The sequence below is a fragment of the Lepidochelys olivacea genome (assembly GCF_965140295.1).
Source record: "Lepidochelys olivacea isolate rLepOli2 genome assembly, chromosome: 7".
Classification (NCBI taxonomy): Eukaryota; Metazoa; Chordata; order Testudines; family Cheloniidae; genus Lepidochelys; species Lepidochelys olivacea.
The window spans coordinates 8,235,939-8,260,604 of NC_140417.1; the positions used below are offsets into that span (position 1 = coordinate 8,235,939).

The window sequence follows — 24,666 nt, forward strand, 5'->3', positions numbered from 1 at the left end:
CTATTCCACAAATATCAAAACATGTATTAAAAAGAGAGGAGGATCGCAGATCTGCACAGTCAACTACCAGAAGCATCTCATTTTGATACAATTAGTAGATTATGTTTGAAAGAGTACAACTCCTCCCCCTCCCCTTCCAATTTGGCTCATGGAAGTAGAAGGCCAGAATGGAAGACTTGTGTACATTAAAATGTACTGCAATGGGTTTTTTTCTATATAATTTGATTCTTTTGTATTTGAAGCTGAAGAGTGTATTGCTTTTCAGTATCCGCTGGAAATTCGGGGGGGGGGGGGGGGGGAGGGGACGACACTTCAGGGTGATCTCCCACCTCAATACAGCCAGTGGTCTGTGCTCCCCACTGCCATACTGGAGCAACATTTGACAAAATCTGCAGAATTTTAAAATATTCTATGCATAATTTTAATTTTTTGGTGCAGAATTCCCTCAGGAGTAATTTGTGTCAAACTCTGTTTGGGTGGAAATTTGAATTCAATTAAAAATGCACAGACATAGCTTTTTAATTTTTTAATAAATAAAACTATCTTAATGTGCTTGATACATTTATAAAAAGTTTATCTAAACATGTTTTGCATTTAAAACTGATTTATTAAACAAAGGAAGTATTCTCCGTTAGTAAATGGAACTGATTGCTTCTGGTTATACCATGACCTTCAAGATGTTAGAATTAGTAGATCTCATCCTCTCATGATCTAGTTTTTATTCATAGATTGCAAAAGCAAAATACGTTTCCCTACATTTTCAGCTTCCAACTGGTTTCTTAACTTTGAATGAACTGGTCATTAAACTGAATTACTTGAATAAACTGAAATGAGGAAAATATTCTCTCTGCACCTGCAGAAGAGGCTGCCGTTTGGTCATGTGTCATCTTGGGTAGTTTCTGAAGAAATATTGTAAATGTATGGTCTGCATTTACGCTAAACTTTTCTTCTAATCTATTAGTGCAAAGGAAACAGATACTGCAATTTGAAATTTCTGAGGCAATCAAGAGCGTTGTTTCTATTCAGCTGTCTGAAAGAATGTGATCATTTGGTTTCAGATTAATTTCAGGTGAAAGCTGTGTTATATTATGAAGAGTTCCTTTGTGAGTATCCTACAATAGAGACTATCCAAATGTCATTAAAGGTCCCTTTAAAAAGCTTGTTCTCTTTCACTGTTCTGTCATCTACTCAGCTGGCTGTACAGCTTGATCTGTTTTACATGTTGTAGTCTGCCTTCCTTGTACAACTTCATTCCTTTTTCTTTTTAACCTGAACTACTATGTCAGGTCTGCCAATATCACGCTAAAGAAGTAAAGGAAGTGTCGGAGAGGAATTAAAATATGGCAGGAGACTGTGTTTCCCCTTCCCCCCCCCCCTCTGCTCCTTGACAGAAATTACCTTCCACTTCCTTCATGATTCAATAGACTTTAGACACACACTAAACAGAACTTTCTTCTTTCCTTGTATAGTGAGCAGTCCCCAAAGAAAAGTAAGTTATGTACTCTACAGTAAAAATCACTATTATTTATATATAGTAAAAGTCGCTGGGGTTCCATGGTTGTGTTGCTCTGAAGGTGTCAGGAAATACCGATAATAAATACTTAAAATAATTTTCTATGGCCCTACCAGAAAAGGACCAGTCCCAGTTGAGGGAAAAACAATCTTTCATACAGTTCCTCTCAATATTTGATCTAAAATATGGATTTCTGAAACACTCCTTGAAGAGAGAAATTTTGTTTAAGATATTGGCTAGTGGTTCCTCTGTCTCCAAGAGGATAAATTTTCAGGCACAGGGACTGTCAGAGCCTGTCATATAGCAGAGAGGGAAGGGGGCGGGCAGGAGGGGCACGCAACGCAAAGCCTCTGCCATGGTGCAGAAGGAGGGATGAAGGAAAGGGGAGAATGAAGAGCACACAGAACTCCTGGAGGAGGTGGTCATGGAGATGAAAATGGGGGATCCTAGTATGCAGAGGGAATAGGATATTCAGGTCACACAGAATCCCTGGCATATATTGGAGGTGTGAATAAGAGGGCACAAAGAGATCCAGACATGGGGGAAAAGGAAGAAATGGGGGTGCAGGACATAACCCCAGTATGAGGAAGGATGTGGAGGATTGTAGGCACCCCTGAAATAAAAGGGGATGGGATGGTAGTATATTACTAGGAGGTAGGGGGAAATGCCGCAATGGAGGAATGTAAGGAGTCCCTGGTTTTGTTATCTTGAATCATAAATACATGGAAGAACATGTATAATGAAATGGAGATAAAGAATATCTTCTCTTAGTATAGAAGCACCAGAAGTATTGTTATACTAAAGTGAGATCCAGACAAAAAGACTTGTGTGAGAATGTAGGAATAGCTCACTATGGGCAAAATTCACCCTTCTGAAATGTTAAATCAGCTTCTGACAGCAGTAGTTTCTACTGCGGATAGAGAGAAAATATTTTCTTAATTTCAGTTTCCCCAACTAGGTCTGTTCAATAGCTAAGGCAATGACTGGGAGTTGAAAAAGCAGGAAAACTTGTTTCTATCTCCCAATATATAAACAAAAATTAGATGTGAAAGGATGTGATCTACTAGTTCTAAAATCCTGAAGGATGTGACAACCAGAAGCAATCAGTTCAATTCACTAACTACAGGTACTTCCTTTATTTAATACATCAGACAGGTTTAAATGCAGAATACATTTTGCAAAACACGTTTAAACTTACTCCCCCCTCACCCCTTATGTATCCACCAACTTGAGGGTATTATTTAACTAATAAAATATTTTAAAATGCTGTTTGTGCATTTTAATAGAAGTTGAATCTCCATCCAAATGCTGCTTGACACAAATCATAAGTAAAGAAGAAATGCCTTTTTCACCATTTTCTAACATCAAAAAATATAAAAATTAAGAATCTGAATAAATGTATAGTAATTTATGTAACTTAAAATAATACATACAAATAGTGTAGCCTTCTGATTAGCAAAAAAGAAATCCCAAATTTAGTGTAGTATAAAGACCGCATTTAGCTGCAAATCAATCTTTTTAATGTTAACCAACTAAGGAGAATCAACCTTTCTACAGGAAAATAGCTAAAAAATACAAATGCAAAACAAGATTAAAATCAATTATTTTAAATCAAGGTTTCCAGCTTGCACATTTAAACCATGATTAAAATCAGTGATTATTTAAATCAAATCCACGCTGGCCTATACACCACCTACAGCCCACTTGAGCCTCATTTGAAGGATTTAAGTGGTGTCCTTTGCACAAAGGTGAATTTTACGCTGTAGGACAAGTTAATATTGTCAACATCGTCAGAGGAAAGTCTATGGTCCAGCACAGAATGGAATCCAGTTTCCAAGCTTCACAGTCTTGTGCCTTACAACAACTCCATCCTTTTAATAATAAGAACGTGACACCTTCAGGTCAGCCAGTTACCAGGTGGTATTCAGAATCATTTCAGCACAGCATTTTCTCTGATAAGCATTACCTATGTTTTTCACTCTATATGCACTACAAATACTATGTAGCACAACTCCTGTGAAATCTCCTCCTGTACCCTACAACATATCTTCTGCACAGACATCTCAGACATACACCCTAACACCTGGCACAAAAGCAATAGATTTTGTGAGGTTTAAAATGCTTTCATATGTTAAAATTTGAGATTGTCTGAGTATTACTGGATTAGGCTGACTCACAAGCCGCAAGTGGCTCTTTTAATGTGTCTCCTGCAGCTCTTTGCAGACATGATATTAAAATACTGTGATTTAATTATTACCCAATCAGGATGCTTTTACCATGTTATTAACCAACTGTAGTTGAGAAATAATACTTGGTTATTTTGCTGTGAGAATAAAATATAATAGAGTGTCTGTCTGTGTGTGTGTGTGTATATATATATATATATAAAGGGAGAGAGAGAGAGAGAGAATATGAAACAATGAATTCACAATATTATGGCTCTTTAGGGTAATGTTGATCGCTAATTTGGCTCCTGAACCACTGAGGTCTGAGTATCACTGCTCTAATCCATACATAGCATAGATGGCATACAATTCTGAATTTGCAGGATTGAATACTATTGATCATCAAGCATTACATTACATCAATATGTTCCTATCGCTCAAAGGAATAATAAAGACAGTCCACTCCTGTGACACTTAGATTGAGCATGCTGAACCAGTATAGAGGACTTATCTTATTCTGCAAGTGGCAAGCTGGTGGTCAGGTAGCAATGACATCTTACACCCAGTAAAATTAAATGCACAATCTACCATTAAGTAAAGTTTCTTACAATGGATCTTATTATGACTGCAGCATCTAATTCCTAAAGATCCTTGGAAACTGTTTGATTTTTACATATCAAATATTTTTAATACTGCTATTTTTAGCTTATCATCCACAGCTCATCCACCTCCTCTTCCTCCTTTTCAGAAGCAGAGACTTGTCCCCAATATACACAAAAGCATGAAAACACACAGTCTGTAATTTAATACTTGGATCATATATAATATTTCAGACAAACAACAGGCTCTCAAATCCCTCAGCTTGTTCTGTGTTGAAGAGAGGTCCTTAATTGAGGTAGTTTATCCACCGAGTTTCTTTACAAGGCAGACCAAGCAAGACTGTAATATTTTCACATATATCACAATCTATTTCTTTTGGAAACTTAGAAATCTTGACTTGAAACATAAAATCACATAATGCTAAACTTTCTGACATTCTGCAAATAGTGCCTCTTCTACAACACTTACACCTGAGACTTGTTTAGTATGAAAAAGCAACAAAATCTTTTGAGCCCAGTTCTGTGTTCCTTACCGTGCAAAACTCGCTTGCAAGTCAATATGAATTATGTCACTTAAATTTTCTTGACATCTGCCATGCTTATCTTGCTGGAAAAAACTACTGATCTTTTAATTTATTTAAAAATCTCTTCTAGATTGTAATAATACAGAAGGCAAACGGTTCTCCGAGTGAAAGAATACATATTGGCAAAATGACTTTTCTTTGCCAGTATAATTATTTGTCAGTAGATCTTTCACCACTACAGAAATGTTGGCCCCCCCAAAATAAAAAAAAGTCACACCCCTAACCGACACTGCAATACAAGCAAAATCTTTAAGTGTAGACTAGGACTTGGAGTGAACTAAATTTTAAGTTACTTCACCTATCTTCTCGTATTTCATAAGCTGTATCACTAAAAAAGAAAACGTCACATTACCTTGTTAGTTTTTCTTATTAAACTAAAGCAGTTTCTAGGTTAAATGAAAAGGAGATGCAACATGTCAGCAATAACAGACATCTACAAACAAACCTAAGGGTCCTCATGGCCAGTAAAGGAGGAAAACAGCAGCTCCGGTAATTACTATAGTCCTTACATTCACTAAGTACTAACGTAGATATTCAATTTAAATAACTGTCTTTACTGTCCAGTTCAAAACATATGGAAAAAAAATATGACATAGGATTTAGAGAGGTTACCTGACAAAGGTATTTCTTATGCCATTCTTTTATGGGACTTGTAAGACAATGGTGTAATATTACATGATTTCACTTTTTCATTTATTTCCTGCAATTTTGTAATACATAAATCAGTGGCCCATTGCTACATTGACTTTTTTTTTTTTTAAACAGCGTGACAAAAATAAAGCTATATGAAAACCCCCATCTAGTCTCCATCTTCCTTAATCACCACCCTCATCAGTTGCTCAAGAGAAAAGGGGAGCATGGCCACAATCTCTGAAGCTCAACAGTCCCTGACTATTTTTGAAAGAAGGGTGAAAACCTGTTACACAACTGAGGTCCTGTCCCAAATAAACAGAGGAATCCAGCTGGAGCTTGCTTGTTGGCTGTAGCTGCAGCAGTATGGCATAAGGGAATTGCAGTCTTTCCAGCACACAGTATTTGGTCAAGTCATGTAATTTGTTATGAATAAAGTGCAATAGTCTCATACTTATTGTTAATACAGGATCAGATTAGAACCCTTCCTTACTCAGATACTTTTAATCCTGTCAGAGCATCTAAGAGAACATGCTTCTCCTGTGTTCATGCTATTGTCTGTCATCAGATCTTTCATTTCAACAGAGGTTAAAGAGTCTGTGAATGGATATTTCGTGCTATGATAACTAGCTTTTATTTTTAACCTGCAAATGCACGGGTAAGTGTTTGATGTGTATTTTGTTTGAAAAACTGAATATAATCAAAATTTTAATAAAAGACCCAGCACGTTAAGTTGAGGGTAGTTACCATAGGTCACTTTAGAATATAATACTTATCATTACTCTTCAGATACTTGTGTAGTAATCATAAAAAGTTGCTTATCAGAATACAATGCCTTTGTTCTCTAGGCAGAAGCCTGAACAAGGACCAGGCTTGGGGCTAGGAGCTACTCAATTCAGAAATTCTGTCTATGGAATACCTCCCTGTCTAATCAGGTCACTTCATTTTTGAACTTTTTGGTGTCTCCTGTAGGTTCCTCCTTTTTGATTTGCAGCTTGTTTTTCGGTGGGCCATTTGGTCCATTCTTATTCCATTATGTAAATCTTTTTTATTGTGTCCTTTGTGGGATGACCCCAAGTGATAGGGATGCTAGTGAAGTGACTGAACATAAAACAAATAAACGTGACACTGATCTGCAACTGTAATGTAATGATCAATATACCGTCATCAGAACTTATGTTCTTGCTGCTGGATTTTCAAACCACACCTTATGACAAAATGACAGCACAACATGCAGAATGATGAGTAGGATATTATTAATTACTTAATGGATCAACGAGTATGTCAATCATTTCAACATGCAACCGTTCTTCATATTGTAAAGCACAATTCCTTTATTGCACAGTAACTCTCTATTCTTCTGATGCAACTATATAAAATGACAAAAGAGTAAATTATCACTGACTGATGGAAACATTTATGTAGCTGAAAGTGTTGATAAACTAGCCAAGTTCAGTAAGAGCACTGCATACAGTTCACATTCTGCAGATGGTTTAGCAGAGAATTAGTTTCTGCTTTTATATTTTATTTTTCTTACCATGCTAAAAAATATTTTCAATACAGTTTTCTCCCTAGATCAACATTCCTGTGGTTTACATGCCACAGTCAATGACATCATTAATATACTGTGGATATGCCAAACAATAAGACTGCTATTCAAATGAACTCCCATCTATTTTTATAAGCAAGTAATCACAGACTAGCTTTTATTTTTGTCTCTATTATAAATCCTTTTCTTTTCCCCCATTTCCTGATTTTCACCCACATAGCACCACTTCTCAAGGTAAAAGCAGGAAGGTGGCTATATTTCAATAGCTCCACTGAACCAATACTATAGAAAGAGAATTGGCGAGGGAGAGAGAGTTTAAGAAATGGCAGACAGAGTGTCTCAGGGATGCTGAATTTGTGTTTTATCTGATAAACTGGCATACGTTACTACCACAGCACAGATTTTTGCCTGTGTTACCTGGGGAACCTATCACTATCGTTACTGTTAGTTGAGGAGGGGTAAAAAGGATGGATGGATTTGGGATTACAAAACAATATCCTACATTTTCATTTAGAACAAATATCCCTAGAAGGCCAGAGCAAAAAAATGTCATATTTCCTTTGGGGGTTAAATATCTCTACCCAGCTGCCTAGAACAAGAAGGGCAGACACAGGATGGAATAGCTTGTTTGTATGCATTTGCACTGCTACCTTATTAAAAGAGTATGGGTAATCTCTATGAAAATTATTGTGATCAGGATACCAAACAACTTACTGGCCTTGACTATCCATTTATAAAGTTTCAGTCATGTTCCTCAAAATAAGCATGAAATATAAAACAGCCTTCAGAAGGATTAATTGGGGAAAGGAGACAATGATCTGAGAAAGTGTCCAAAAAGGAACACTTCTCACTCAACTGCTGTCAGTCTAATTCTGACTCAGAAGAGTCAATAGTCAATTGCAAGAGGCCCCAGAGAAGAATCTAAGATCAGAATTCCAGAGAATCAGGGAAGATAAACTTCACATTTACTGACATTGACTTGCATTACAAACTTGAGACCAAATTCCAATGTACCTAGTGAAGTGGTATACAAATACTCAATGCAGAATCTGGCCTCACAATATTTTAAGCTTTTCTTTTAATATACAAAGTTATTTTTACTATCCAAAGGTCCATTCAAACTAACAGGATGCATGGTCATTTCAATGAACAAATCTTGAAAAAAGTTATTTCAATTATTCCAGTATTTCATTGGGCAGATTAATATTTTAGATACTTCTACACCAACTTTCCACACAAAGATGGACTACAAGCTGTCAGGAACAGTATCCCCGACAATGTCACGGTCATACCCTTTAGCTCCTGGAGATCAGTTCAGATCTCTGATATAACCATGTTAATTTACTTTGTTGTGTGCAAGATTTGAGAATATTTAACTAAGCAGTACATGTAAATGGCTTATGCATATATGAAACATGAGACAAAAAACAGCTTTTTATTGCTAACCAGACAATTGCTGGAAGATTGGCACAGGAGCCATCATATTACTCGTGGATAGTTTATCTGTTCTGATTCAGAATTGTGTGAGTGGAAAACAAAGGGCAAGCTGCTATCAAACAGAAATATCTAGTAATCAGGTTTTTAAAAAATGCTTAAAAGCGGGGTCATTTACCAGATCACATTCTCTTTGAATAGCACAGCTACTCTGTCATGTTTGAGCTGAAGACCCTGTGACACAGGAACATTGTGTACTTCAATACTCTGTGCTAAATTCTTCCTACAAATACACCACAATGTTGATAGGGAACATCAACAAAGCATAGAATTTGAATTTAGCACATCTGGGTTCCTTTCCTGGCTTTTGTCACACACCTTTTGTCACTCATAGATACTAAGGTCAGAAGGGACCATTATGATCATCTAGTCTGACCTCCTGCACAACGCAGGCCACAGAATCTCACCCACCCACTCCTGCAATAAACCTCTCACCTATCTCTGAACTATTGAAGTCCTCAAATCATGGTTTAAAGACTTTAAGGAGCAGAGAATCCTCCAGCAAGTGACCCGTGCCCCATGCTACAGAGGAAGGCGAAAAACCCTCAGGGCCTCTTCCAATCTGCCCTGGAGGAAAATTCTTTCCCGACCCCAAATATGGCAATCAGCTAAACCCTGAGCATGTGGGCAAGATTCACCAGCCAGATACTACAGAGAATTCTTTCCTGGGTACCTCAGATCCCACCCTATCTAACATCCCATCACAGGCCATTGGGCCTATATACCATGAATATTTAAAGATCAATTAATTGACAAAATCATGTTATCCCATCATACCATCTCCTCCATAAACTTATCGAGTTTAACCTTGAAGCCAGATAGGTCTTTTACTCCCACTGCTTCCCTTGGAAGGCTATTCCAAAACTTCACTCCTCTGATGGTTAGAAACCTTCGTCTAATTTCAAGTCTAAACTTCCCAATGACCAGTTTATATCCATTTGTTTCATAGATACTAAGGTCAGAAGGGACCATTATGATCATCTAGTCTGACCTCCTACACTATGGTGCTAATAAGCGACGGTCACATAACCACCACCCTACACCGGAAACCTACTGACTGCTAAACTTACCTACATGCCTCCAGCTTTCATCCAGACCACACACCACATGATCCATTGTCTACAGCCAAGTTCTACGATACAACCGCATTTGCTCCAACCCCTCAGACAGAGACAAACACCTACAAGATCTCTAGCAAGCGTTCTTACAACTACAATACCCACCTGCGGAAGTGAAGAAACAGATTGATAGAGCCAGAAGAGTACCCAGAAGTTACCTACTAAAGGGCAGGCCCAATAAAGAAAACAACAGAACGCCACTAGCCATCACCTTCAGCCCCCAAGTAAAACCTCTCCAACGCATCATCAAGGATCTACAATCTATCCTGAAGGATGACCCATCACTCTCACAGATCTTTGGAGACAGTCCAGTCCTTGTTTACAGACAGCCCCACAACCTGAAGCAAATCCTCACCAGCAACCACACACCACACAACAAAAACACTAACCCAGGAACCCATCCTTGCAACAAAGCCCGTTGCCAACTGTGTCCACATATCTATTCAGGGGACACCATCATAGGGCCTATTCACATCAGCCACACTATCAGAGGCTCGTTCACCTGAACATCTACCAATGTGATATGTACCAGCAATGCCCCTCTGCCATGTACATTGGCTAAACTGGACAGTCTCTACGTAAAAGAATAAATGGACACAAATCGGACGTCAAGAAGTATAACATTCAAAAACCAGTCGGAGAACACTTCAATCTCTTTGGTCACTCAATTACAGACCTAAAAGTGGCAATTCTTCAACAAAAAAACTTCAAAAACAGACTCCAACGAGAGACTACTGAATTGGAATTAATTTGCAAACTAGACACAATTAATTTAGGCTTGAATAAAGACTGGGAGTGGATGTGTCATTACACAAAGTAAAACTATTTCCCCTTGTTTATTTCCCCTCCTACTGATCTTGTAAAGTACTGGAAATGGCCCACCTTGATCATCATTACAAAAGGTCTCCCCTCTCCCCCCCCTCCTGCTGGTAATAGCTCACCTTTCCTGATCACTCTCATTACAGTGTGTATGGTAACACCCATTGTTTCATGTTCTCTGTGTATAAAATCTCCCCACTATATTTTCCACTGTATGCATCCGATGAAGTGAGCTGTAGCTCACAAAAGCTTATGCTCTAATAAATTTGTTAGTCTCTAAGGTGCCACAAGTACTCCTTTTCTTTTTACGGATACAGACTAACATGGCTGTTACTCTGAAACCTGAACCAAGATTGTCCCCTACAACCATTTCTTCTTTGAGGTCCTCACTACTCACCAAAACCAAATCTAAAACAGCATCCCCCCTAGTCAGTTCAGCAACTACTTGATGAAGGAATCCATGAGCTATCGCGTCTAGGAAAATCTGAGCCCTATTATTATTACTAGCACTCGTCCTCCAGTCTGTATCTCGGAAGTTAAAGTCTCCCATGATCACGCAGTTTCCATTAAAAACATTAAAGAGGGCTCTATCCATATCCAAATTAGATCCCGGCGGTCTATAGCACACCCCAAGCACTATCCCAGGGGAGGCTCTAGTAGTTTTCTTCCCCAATGTAATTTTTGCCCAGACGGACTCTGTCTTATCCATTCCATCACTTCTTATTTCTTTACATTCTACCTCATCATTGATATACAACGCTACTCCACCACCTTTACCTTTATTTCTGTCTTTCCGAAACAGCACATACCCTTCAATTCCCGTAGTCCAGTCATGACGACTATTCCACCATGTTTCCGTTATCCCTATATCATCTGGTTTTACTTCCTGCACCAGTAGCTCTAGTTCCTCCATTTTGTTACCTGGGCTCCTCGCATTGGTGTACAAACATCTTAATTTTTGCTGTTTGGCCTCGCTCACATTCTGTACCCAATGAGGCACGGTCATTCTACAGCCAGCATAACCTATTAGACTGGTATTCACACTGCCCTTCCTCCTTATATCCATTCTCCTACCCACGGCTGTATCCTTTCTTACTTTGTTTTCTTCACTCTCAATGCATGGATCAAAATCCGGCATGGAGATTACCTGGACATCTCCCAACCATCTCCCCCAAATTCCTAGTTTAACGCTCTCTTAGTCAGTTGTGCCAGCCTCCATCCTAGAAGTCTATTTCCTTCCCTACTCAGATGAAGTCCATCCTAAGAGAACTGTCCTCTGTCCATGAATGTCTCCCAGTAGCCATACATCCCAAAGCCCTCCTTATAGCACCACTGTCTAAGCCATCTATTGATAGTCATAATCTTGTCACACCTTTGTTGCCCTTCTCTAGGAACAGGCAGAATCCCACTAAAGATCACCTGAGCCTCAATTTCCTTAAGCGTCTTCCCCAACCTAGCATAGTCTCCCTTAATACTTTCCAGCGAGAATCTAGCCATATCATTTGTTCCCACATGAAGGATAATTAGGAGATTCTTTCCCGCTCCCTTTAGGATCCTTTTCAACCTCAGGTCTACATCCCGTATCTTAGCACCAGGAAGACAGCACACCCTTCTATTCTCTGGATCAGCTCTGGTTACAGGCCTGTCTATTCTTCTCAGTAAAGAGTCCCCGATCACAGAGACCTATCTTTTCCTGGTGACGGTACTATTCTCCAGTCTATCCCCTGTTCCCTGTGACTGCAAGTTCTTTCCATTCCTATTCTCCCTTGCAATCCTCTTCAACCCATCCTGTATCCTCCTGGGGCTCATATTTGGTGTAGTCTCCATTGACTCTTCCCCTTTTCCTACAGGACTAGCCGCTCTTCTCGTCTTCCTTGCCCTTCCACCTTCAGTGACTACCTGCTGAGCCCCTTCTTCATTTTCCAACTCTACAGACCTATTCTTGAGCTCTATTTCTCCTTCACTAGCCCGTCTTTTCCTTTGCCTGGTTCTTTTAGTCACATGCTTCCACTGACCACTTTCCTCACCCAGCAGTCTCCCCTCAGAATTCCTCAGTCCTACTTCCATCTGCAAGTCTGAGCTTTCCGCTTCAGACACCTCATGTCTTCACTCCATAATCTGCTCAAACCCCTTCTAAACTCAACCAGACTTTCCACCTGCATCTCCAAACCTTGGATCTTTTCCTCCATCAGCTCTATCAGACGGCATTTCATGCATACAAAACTCTTACCAGGTACCCCCCTCCAAGATCACGTACATACCGCAGCTTCCACATCCAGTCATCTTCATTGTCTCTTCCACTATATGGGTCACTCCCACTGCTGCCTCTGTATCAGTTATAGCCTTCCCACCTAAATCCTGTTAATCTGGGAAACACAAACCACACCACCACCCACAGCAAAAACAAACCCCAAACAAGCACCACAAGACAAACTCCCCTTTCAAACTCCCACTGAAACTCCCCTGTTTACAGCTCTGTTTGCTGCTCCTGTGCCGCTACACCTTTATGTGACCCCAGATTCCGCATATGAACAAAACCCACTATACACAAATACAAGTCTGTTTAAAAGCAATTTGATTTACACTTATTTTCTTCCTTTGTTAGAACAGAGTTTTGTTTGAAAACACGGTGGTTGTTTTTTAAAAAGACATTCATCTGTTTCTGTCTCTTGCTCCCGAAGTCATGACCCTGCTCAAGATTGTGAGTTCAATCCTTGAGGGGGCCATTTAGGGATCTGGGGCAAAAACTGGGGATTGGTCCTGCTTTGAGCAGGGGGTTGGACTAGATGACCTCCTGAGGTCCCTTCCAACCCTGATATTCTATGATTCTATGACATGACAATGATTTCTATAGCAGCCACTCATAATGTTACAATCTTGATTCTGAATGTATTAAAACTGACACAAGCAATGTTAAAGGCTCCATGTTATATGCAATTTACAAAATAAAATTATGATGGAAATAAAACCACGCTCTGAAAAATATTGCTGTTATAAAGCTCGCTTCACATGTGCAATGAAACAAGCACTTATCGACTGGATGATATTTCAAACCTCTACAATAAACATTAAATTTAAGATTGTGTACAACTAATATAACTTATTACAAGGCAATTTATTTTCTAGGCTGGTATCTAGCAAAGCAGATAGTCACTGTTACTAGTCAACTTACTTAGCCTCTTAGCAGCCTCCAGGGCATCATTTGCAGAGTCAGCCACGAAGAATCTCTGAACTGTAACCCCATGGTCTGCCATCAGTTTTTTACTCTGGTATTCCTGCAGGTTCAGCCATCGTCTCGGGGTTAATTGAACAGCCTCCAGAAATAAGGAGAAACAACAAAATGCTCATTATGAACCGTTCATGCAACGGTCAACTGAACTATTAAGCCTCAAACTAACAACAAACAAAATTATTTAGGAGAAAAGGAAGAATGTGCATCATTTTAGGAAAATGCCATCTCAACATGTGTGGCAAACACATTCTGACACCTATCAAAGATACTAAAAGGCTGCACAAGGCTCACAGGGTGATCTTGGTTTGATGTGTGTGTCTCATTTAAAATCAACACAGGTTTGCAAATTTCCTTGGTTTGATTTCTACAGTATATTTATGGTTTTATGCATTTCTGTGCTACCTAAAAAGATAATAAAATTGTTACATTAATAAAAATATTCTTTGCTTTAGTTTAAAGTCCATAAGATACAAACAATAAGTTTCTCAGACACTATATACACACTTTTCAGAGGGGTAGCCATGTTAGTCTCTATCAGCAAAAACAACGAGGAGTCCTTGTGGTACCTTAGAGACTAACAAATTTATTTGGGCAAAAGCTTTCGTGGGCTAGAACCCACTTCATCAGATGCATGGAGTGGAAAATACAGTAGCAGGTATATATACTCACACACAGAGTACATGAAAAGATGGGAGTTGCCTTACCAAGTAGGGGGTCAGTCTAATGAGACAATTCAATTACAGTAGAATACGAAGGGTGGAAAAATCACTTTTGTAGTGGTAATGAGGGTGGCCCATTTCAAACAGTTGACAAGAAGGTGTCAGTAACAGTAGGGGGAAATTAGTACGGTAACATCAGTTTTTCTAATGACCCATCCACGCCTAGTTTTTATTCAGGCCTAATTTGATGGTGCCCATTTTGCAAATTAATTCCACTACTGCAGTTTCACGTTGGAGTCTGTGTTTGAAGTTTTTTTGTTGAAGAATTGCCACTTTTAAGTTTGTTATTGAGTGACCAGGGAGGTTGAAGTGTTCTCCGACTGGTTTTTGAATGTTATCATTCCTGATGTCAGATTTGTGTCCATTTATTCTTTTGAGTAGAGACTGCCCGGTTTGGCCAACGTACATGGCAGAGGGGCATTGCTGGCACATGACGGCATATATCACATTTGGTAGATGTGCAGGTGAACGAGCCCACTGATGGCGTGGCTGATGTGGTTAGGTCCCATGATGGTGTCCCCTGAATAGATATGTGGACAGAGTTGGCACCGGGGTTTGTTGCAGGGTTTGGATACTGGGTTCGTGTTTTAGTTGTGTGTTGTGTAGTTGCTGGTGAATATTTGCTTCAGGTTGGGGGGCTGTCTGTCTGTCCATCCTTGCTTACAGAGCAACCAGCAACTACACACCACAAAAACAGACTCCAACGTGAAACTGCAGAAGTGGAATTAATTTGCAAACTGGACACCACCAAATTAGGCCTGAATAAAGACTAGGTGTGGATGGGTCATTAGAAAAACTGATTCTACCGTACTAATTTCCCCCTACTGTTACTCACATCTTCTTGTCAACTGTTTGAAATGGGCCACCCTCATTACCACTACAAAAGTGATTTTTCCACCCTTCGTATTCTACTGTAATTGAATTGTCTCATTAGACTGACCCCCTACTTGGTAAGGCAACTCCCATCTTTTCATGTACTCTGTGTGTGAGTATATATACCTGCTACTGTATTTTCCACTCCATGCATCTGATGAAGTGGGTTCTAGCCCACAAAAGCTTATGCCCAAATAAATTTGTTAGTCTCTAAGGTGCCACAATGACTTCTCATTGTTTTTATATACACACTGTACATCTGAGTAGGAAATTTTTTAAATTTCAATTAAGGGTTAAATTTTCAAAGTAATAATAAATCCCAACACATTTTAAAAGGTTTGGCATCTATTCCTGATTGGCTCTGTTTTAGTGACCTTTTGTTAAAGGAACTAGCAAATGACCCGTGTGGCCATATGAGTCCAGGAGTAGCAGCAGAAAGAACAACTTCCCAACCTCACCATACAAGGTATACAAATTATTCATACTTATACATGTGTATAATTATGTATGTGTGTGTTATATATACCATGGGTGGGAGGGAGGGCTGGGAGAGAGATAGAGACTTATGCACACAAACCAAAGGCCAAGAAAACAAAAGATCACAAGCAAATGTTGAGTCTTGCCTCCATGGGAGCCACAGGTGCACCACTGAAAAGTGCAGACAGGGGCATTTCAGAGTTGTGAGTTCAAAGGAGTGGGCCTGATGTCTACTCCTTTCTATACGGTACTGCTACATGACCAGCTGATCCAACTTCACCCTTTTTAGCTGAGATGCCTCAGCTCTTTCTTTAAAGCTTCAAATACTAATATTAAAGACCTTTCCTGGCTACTGCTGAACATTGTGAACAATCCTCTCTAGCTTCCTCATCTAACATGAGCAGCTTTGATGAACAAAGTTAGAAACGTGGTGCAGTATTTTTTTATGTCAGTCACATCAGGTGGCTGCTTGCCTGGCTCCACTTTACACTCTCCAAATATAATTGGATTGTGTTTTTAGACTAAACGAATTTAGTGATGGTGATGAAAGGTGCCAGAGTGACAGCCCTGGAGACTGAAGTCCCATTTATCCATATAACGGATACTGTACAGAAAAGAATGAAAGCATGCACCGCCCCCTTCCCCCCACCTCTTCCCCCCTAAGGAGTCTCAACACTGACTTAGAGGCACCACTACCAGGAGAGAATAAAGTCTCCATGTCCACTGTTAACAATACCAGCCATTTAGTGTCTGAAAGCACCTAGCACACACTGGGTTCTAGAAGAAACACATAATTACAACAATTTAGTAGTAAAACCTACTTCAGGGAAACCACATAACAGATAGCTTTGCCATCAAATCTGTGCGTCCCTCTGGACATCTTCCCTCTATCCCATAAACCAGCGTTTCCCAAACTCGGGACACCAATTGTTCAGGGAAAGTCCCTGGCGGGCTCGGCGGGTTTGTTTACTGGCCACATCCACGAGTTCGGCCGATCGCAGCTCCCACTGGCCGCGGTTCGCTGTGCCCGGACAATGGGAACTGCTGGAAGTGGCGCAGGCTGAGGGACGTACTGGCCGCCACTTCCCACAGCCCCCATTGGCCGGGCACAGCGAACCACGGCCAGTGGGAGCCAGGATCGGCAGAACCTGCGGACGCAGCAGGTAAACAAACTGGCCGGGCCCGCCAGGGGCTTTCCCTGAACAAGCGGTGTCCCAAGTTTGGGAAACACTGCCATAAGCCATACCACTTATCTGGCTAAGTTATTGTAGATCCAAATTTCCTTGCTTTTGTACATGTTACACTTCCATTACTACTATATTTTTTTAAAATATATATTCCATGATCTAAAGTCAAAAATAAATTTAACGTATGTCATTTAGGCCCTGATCCCGCAAAACATTTGTACATGTTTAACTACAAGCATGTCAGTAATCCCACTGATATTAAACACATTGGTACATCATTACAGAATTGAGGTTTTATATGTTTCCAGATCAGAGTGTTACAACTTACAGTAAATATGGAACAACCCTCATTGTCAACACAATTTCTTGAAAAAATTAACTTTAGTTAAAATTTACAAGGGGAAAGTGTGGGGGGAACATCTGAAAGTTCTACTATAACCTGAATTTGAAATGTTCCATGACAAACCAACTCATGCTCCCCTCTCACACACTTAACCAAGCATGACCATACTTTTAGAAATATCTGCAGGCTGGCTAACATTTCTTCTTGGGATCCACATTAAAATGGTTAAATAGAAAAGGGAAGAGTTATCTGAAAAGGGACATCAGCCTGAATGACAGCAGTGCTACCTGGCTGTGGTTTAATTACAATCCGTGTCATGCAGAAGACACTCTTCTCCTTATGGAGAGATGAACTGCTGCCCCTGTGGCAGATAACCCACCATAATTTCTCAGCTGCTCATAAAATAAAAAGCACTGAAGGCATGCTGGCACCTCTCAGTTGGACATAACAGAAAGGATTATTTATGATATTAATACTTTGATCTCTAAAAGCAGGACATAAAACAATGATTATCCTTATATAGTTTTATACTAAAAACAAAAAAAAATGGTAATATGTCCACCTTTCAACAATATATGGCTTTTATGCAATACTGGAGTTTTAGATATTACATTATATCAAAAACGAACATCCATCTGTTGCCACTTCCTTTGAAACAGAGGACACAAAAGACTGATATTAAAGACACGTAAAAGCCATGTACTTTTATACAGGAAATGTGAGGTTTTGTATATTACAAAGTGATTCCTGCAGAATTGAAACAATTACAAATGGCTCAGAACTCACATTTTAAATAATGGTTGAAGTATTTTAGAAGAATAAAATGCTTATAGTGAATAACTACAATAACCTGCCTCTAAATTTTAGGTAATAATTCCACCATGCAAGTGTCTCAACTTGTTTTTTATTTCTCTATGATCTTCAGAGTCAATACATTTACTTTTCGATTTATACACCACATCCAAATTTAAAGCCACTAACTAGTCACTCTCGTAATTCCTGAATGAGAATATTTTCCTTCTCATGTTTTCTTCACAACCACACCCTCAAAGGGGTGAACTCTCACACATAACCAAAGCTTATTTTAAGGCTAGAAGGGACTATTATGATTGTCTAGTTTGACCTGCTGCAACACATGCTATGGCATCCTACCCAATAATTCCTGCATCAAGCCCATCATTTCTATTTGAATTATAGCATCTCTTTTAGAAAGAGTGGAGAAGGTTTCTTAGATATATCCAGCACATTAAAAAGCCCCCCCCCCGCCTCTTTTCCTCTGTGTGTGTGTTCAAGCACAGTTATAACATTAAAATCCTGGGGGCTTAATTTTACACTCTTCATTTGGATTCTTTTGTCTTCAAAATATTCCTATGCTGCATTCATTCAACAAAATGTTAATGCACTCTGCTACAAATTAATTGCCACCGATATACAGTTCAATTCTTTATTCTGTGTAAATATACATATCAGATACATACACACATGCAGATTGGAGTGAAGGATTACAGAGTCAAATGTATTTCCCCAGGAATTTAGAAGTGATGAAACAGGGGTATACAATACTATATATCACACACTGAGGGAACTACTGTCCACTAGATGTCAGTTTTCTAATTTAAGGAGAAACAGCTACTTATAAGATTAAAAGAGGTTGGCTGATCTAAAGGCTGGCAAATACAGACACAAAAGTATGGTAGCTCAGTATTGTAAGGGCCAATCATTATCAGATGAGTGCTCAGGAAAGGTTGGTGCTTTACTGCATGTTTACACTGAGGACCAAACATGAATTGTGTAATTTCTTCCCTTTGTTTTCACTCCTGATCGCCCCTTTCCCCAACACCAGTGTAAACCTTCCCAAGCATTACTTGATTTCTCCTTCCAAGTAAGGTACTTATCTCATGAGCTCTCATTTGCGCTATCAGCTGCCAGGCATCCCCTCACATACCCTACTAGAGCAGCAGCCAAAACAACTGCAGTGAAATGGAGTCTCAGATGATTAGACCCATTAGAGGTGACCTTGCAGCACGTAGCTACTGATCCTCTGCCTTGCCATATGCAGTTTGAGATAGCTTTTGGGGGAAGAGGGGAGTGGGGGAGAGTGCGAGAAGAGCCTTTGCAACCAGGATGCAGCATCAGCCAGGACCTCCAAGAGCAAGTGACTGAGTCCTACTGTGTGTGAGGCAAAGGAGAATCCAAATGCACTACATAGGCCCTCATCCAACAGAAGAGCAATCCCAGTTCACTGTGGAACTAAGTATTGGGGAAGTTAATAACTAGTTTAAAAAAATCCCTTGTTGGTCAAGGGGTCGGGAGCTCATACCCATAACTCCGGTGAATCCAGTAGGTTTTCTATGCTTTTAAGCCACTCTTCTTAAAATTCCTCATGTGCCTGATTAAGCTCCTGCCTGCCTGTTCAGTGCCTCTCATGCATTGAAAATTCTGGCCATTATGTTATCTGATGAGCCCCAAAAGAATAAGATTTTTTTTACAAGTCTTCAATGGGCATAACATTATATAAATGATAAAAATTATTTCAGCTGTAAGAGAAGGTAGAAAAATAAGAACACTTTTAAACTGTTCAGGTCAGAAGACAACTATCTTGGAAGAAAAAGCTTGATCAGACCAGCTGGCTTTGAGACATTCTGCTGTGGTTACTAGTTGTATTTGAGAAGTACACCTCTTTGTCAAGGCCTGGAGCTCAGCACAACATCTGTGAAGGCATTCCTCATGCTCTCGCTCTGTCTCTCTTGCTCAATAGGGAATTTACAAGTCTGACTTTCAGGGTACAGAAAAATAAGCTTTTAGTTAATTCATTTATCGTGCCTTGAAAATATGCACGCAAAAAGAACAAAATTTTTACTTTTACCTTCTTGAAAGGGTTTCAAGATATTATTTGGAGGTTAAAAACAGATTATTCAAGGAAAAATTCTATTCTCATTCAAACTATGCTTTAAAAAGTTCTCTCCTAAAATATGCTACAATTACTAATGAACAGAACAAGTTACAGTTTTCATATTTCAACAGTGCTTTATCACTGTTTTTTTCAAACAAAAATGTTTCCAAGAAAGAGTTGTTGCAGTTTCATATGTCTATTTAAAAAAAAACAAAACAAAACAGATAAGTTAGCATCCTCACTTTGACAAACCATTTTAAAATTTCAGACTCGTGCACAGATAATTGTTATTCGCAAAACTATCTCAAAGAAATTCTTTGTTCTCTATGGTATACTCCTTAATATCCACTGCTATAACAGAAGAGTATTTCTGAATTTACTCTCATCCCTAAAATGATAGCTTTTTATGTCACTGAGAAAGGGAATTTTCTAAGCAAACCAAAAGAAAATATTTATACTCAACAAGTTTTTCAGAATTTGATTGCAATTACAATCTCCTCAGAAAAAAGAAAATCCTTACATTTATTACAATTAGTAAATTAAATTTATTAATCTCTGTGACTATTCAATTAGCTCTCTCTGGTTGGATGCAGCAAGCATTTTCTTTCATAACAGGTGTCATCGGGAAGGCTCTAAATTCCTCAAGTACGAAGCAGCAGTAGGTATGAAAAATCATCTTCCTGAAAAATCCCATTTTCACAAACAAAAAGCAAAATGAGGTTAGTAGTTAAAGCAAGAGGCTGGGAGTCAATTCTATTCTCAAATGCACTACTAGAGTGTTGAACAACCTGGGCAAGATCCACACCCCTTTGAACCTCCACCTCCAGAGTTTTCCAGTTGCAAAATGGGTATTAAAAACATCTTACTACCTCACGCGAGTGTTGTGAAGTGTAATTAATGTTTGAGAAGCCCTGTGGAGAGCATCAGATTAAAAAAAGGTGTTGCACAGAGAGATTTGTTCTTGTACCACCAGCGGAAAATAACATGAAAAAAAGAGAAGAATGATCCATGCCAATATTACGAACAAGTCAGAGCTGAGGTATAGAGAAGGAGACAGCAAGAAGAGCGTAGTTCAGAATCGGAAGAACTGGCAAAATGGATAACACAGAACCAGAACAAACCCATGGAGAAATAATGAAAGACTATGCTTCTATAGAAGACAGACACAAGATGTTTTTAATCACACCTTCACTTGCAAACCATAAAGTACTGCGCAACCATCTTACTTTAACCCTGAATTTCAACCAAGATGGGCTTTCAATCAGGATTTTTTTTTTTTTTTTACAACAGACCAACTCCATGTGATGAACTAGTGAAGATGATGAATGAAAACAGCCTACTATTATATACATTTGTTGCTTATCTATACACTTCAGAAATCAGTGGAAATTGACTCTATATTAAAAGTTCTGCAGAGCACAGGGACATGAAAAAGTTACATTAAACCTCTTGAGAAACACAGACCTTCTGCCTTGATAAGGACAGGCAAAAGACAGTAATTACAAGAGAGACTGAGTGAAGGGAAAAGACATGCCCCTCTCTAAAAGATCTTTTCTCTTTCAAGAGCATCTTAAAAGTGAAAACTTGGAATCATTTGTGATGGATTATAGGCTAAAGCAAAAAACACTGTGATGACCAACTGCAGAAAAGACACTAATCGCAGAATTAACACCTGGCTCTAAGAAGTTCTGTTATACTAAAAACATGTTTGAAGATAAAACAGAAAAATTCATCCTAATCAGAATGGAAACAAAGACCTTTGGATAGGTGGGACTACGGTGAATAGAACAAATGAAAGCCTCCAAGTCTTTACTACTCACTTTTACCCAGGGCTCAGAGGACACTATGATACAAGTCCCCTCAAATGCACTTTTCCCAAGTATTCTCAAAACCTCATCAACATACTGTAGACAGGAAAAACATCCCAGGGATCACACACTCCATACCATGATGCATCTTATAGGTAAAAATAAGATATAGCACTGACTGACGTTACCAGTGCTATTGCACAACTGTACAGCCTTAATACAAACACCACAAAGGACTTTATGGTAACAAGATTTTAAAAGAAACCTTATATTTTCCAGGCCGATTCTTTCCCTTGAGACTTCTTAGCAGGACGCTTTAATTTGGCATGGAATGCGACTAACATCTCCTACCTGCCAGTTCTATTATTTATTCTCCCGCTCCCCTTTATGCCACAGCTCTACTGCTGTGGACAATCTAGTTGCCCTCAGCAGTATTAAATTGCACCCAGAGGCACCAATGCACACTTGTCCATCCATAAAAAATAAACCATAGGGGAACCAGGCTGTGAGCAAGGATCAGTGGAAGTCATCTGAAAGTCTCTTTAAAGAAAATCTAAAAGCCTGAAAAGGGCAAGAGTAAAACAAGGAAAAGCACAGACTTTTTATTTCTGTTCTCCCTCTTCCTCCACCCCCTGTTCTACTCATAGCCCTTCCTCTCTTTCCAACTCCTCCTCCCACATTTCTGTCAGAAAAATCAAAGGAAAATCCCGGGGAGTATGCCATATATCTTTCACACTCTTTCACACAGGGCTGCATTTGGGTGGAATGCAACACGTTTTAATAGCTGAAGATACATTTGGGTTTTATGCCATTTACTTCTTAGCAATCTATTTCTTCACTGCAGGGTTGTATCGCAACATAAGAAGTGTAATCCGTTTCATAGGTATTTCTGTCACTCCAACCTATCAAGGAAGCATTGGAAAAAGTCAATAAATGGACCTTGCTATAAACCCCCCTGAAATTGTGTGACACATCTTGAATTTTGCATTTGTAGTCTGACAGTCAAGAACTGGGAGAACTTGAGCCTCAGTATTTCTGTTGGTGTGAAGCATTTTCTGCTGCCTGATATTGCTTCAGAAGATTGCCATTTTTCAAAAGAAAACAATTTCTTAAAGCACACTTTTTTTAAAACCCTCAAATTCAAAATACTCATCACTGTAAAAGTATATTAATCTTAAATCTTAACTTTTACTGTTGTGTTCCCAACAGTCCAAAGAAGGCTTCGTGGTTAAAGAAAAAAAATGTTTCTAATTTTCTTTCCTTTTTCTGCACCCAATCCCGTTTTTGTACATTTAAATTCAAGTTCATTTATCCAAGGGAAAAAAGCACAAGTCTCCCTTTACAGAATCACAGAAGTGTAGGACTGGAAAGGACCTCAGCAGGTCATCTAGCACAGAACCCTGCACTCAAGGCAGGACTATGCAATAACTAGACCATTCCTGACAGGTGTTTGTCTAATCTGTTCTTAAAAATCTCCAATGACGGAGATTCTACAACCTCCCTAGGTAATTTGTTCCAGTGCTTATCTTGTGTTTCTAACCCACAGAAACTAAAAACCATGCAATAATTTTCAGATAGTTGGATAAAGTGAAACTCAAGCTACAAGAATTAATCCCAGAAAAGGAAATTTTTATCAGCATGTAAGGTAAGTGCCATTCACATCTTTACTGCAGGCTTCTAGTGGAATCAGTGTTACTACTAACAAAGTTATACAATAGCCATTATTTAGAACTCAGATACATCAGGTTTGTTAAAAGTAGAGCAGTGCTTTTTTAAAAAAGGGATTGGTCAAAGTGTCATAAGTAACCACTCCGAGCATTAGTTTGTGACACTCAGTTTGTGACACATTTGAAAGTTGGGGTTGAAAACACTGTAAAAAGTGTTTCAGGGTAATTTGCTTCCTTTCTTTTCTTTCCCTTGTCTTAGAAGCTAATATAAAAAGAGAAAAATTAAACAAATAGAATCTAAGATTCAGACTGATATACACCAGCAAAAGCAAGGAAAATATATGAGAGATAAAGAGGCATTCTAAAGGCGCTTTAAACTCACGATTCTCACTCTTGGGTTCATATTCCTTAGTGTTAATCCATAGGTACTCAAAGAGTTCTGAGATTTTTTTAACGTATGGGTCCAAGCCAGGCTTTCACAGAAACACTATTAGAGGTAACTGAATTTCCCCTTCTTAACAAACCTGCTGTGAGTTATACCTGTACATATATAAGTTCTGTATATTTTGCTTTGGGCATGTACACTGTACAAAAACTACCATTCAGATGAAATATCTTCCATTGTTGTTTGCAGGTGCTAACAGCTGTGTTGGTCCCAAGATATTAAAAATACAAGGCAGGTGAGGTAATGTCTTTTATTGAACCAACTTCTGTTAGTGAAAGAGACAAGCTTTCGATCTACACGAAGCTCTTCTTCTGAAAGCTTATCTTTCTCACCAACAGAAGTTGGTCCAATAAAAGATATTACTACCTCACCCTCTTTTGTCATTCAGATGAGTTGCATAGGCACATTAAAAGGAAAAGTCAGGTATCTTTTCCTGACCCCCCCAGCAAAACCTAAATATACCAGGAATTTATTGGCTATTTCTAGAGAGCAAAATTGACTGTTTACACTCCCACAATCATCTCTATTTCCTGCTGTTTTGTTTGTAGAAA

The 24,666-nt window shown here is 39.0% G+C and overlaps 1 protein-coding gene across 1 annotated transcript in view; it reads right to left on the reverse strand.

Annotated features, from left to right (window-relative positions):
• The window catches only part of SUCLG2 (succinate-CoA ligase GDP-forming subunit beta), a 236,451-nt gene that overhangs the window by 179,725 nt on the left and 32,060 nt on the right, over window positions 1-24,666 (reverse strand). The window contains exon 2 of the mRNA XM_084634188.1: window positions 13,644-13,785. Coding sequence (XP_084490314.1) covers window positions 13,644-13,785 — 142 coding nt within the window. The remainder of the gene's footprint in view (window positions 1-13,643; window positions 13,786-24,666) is intronic.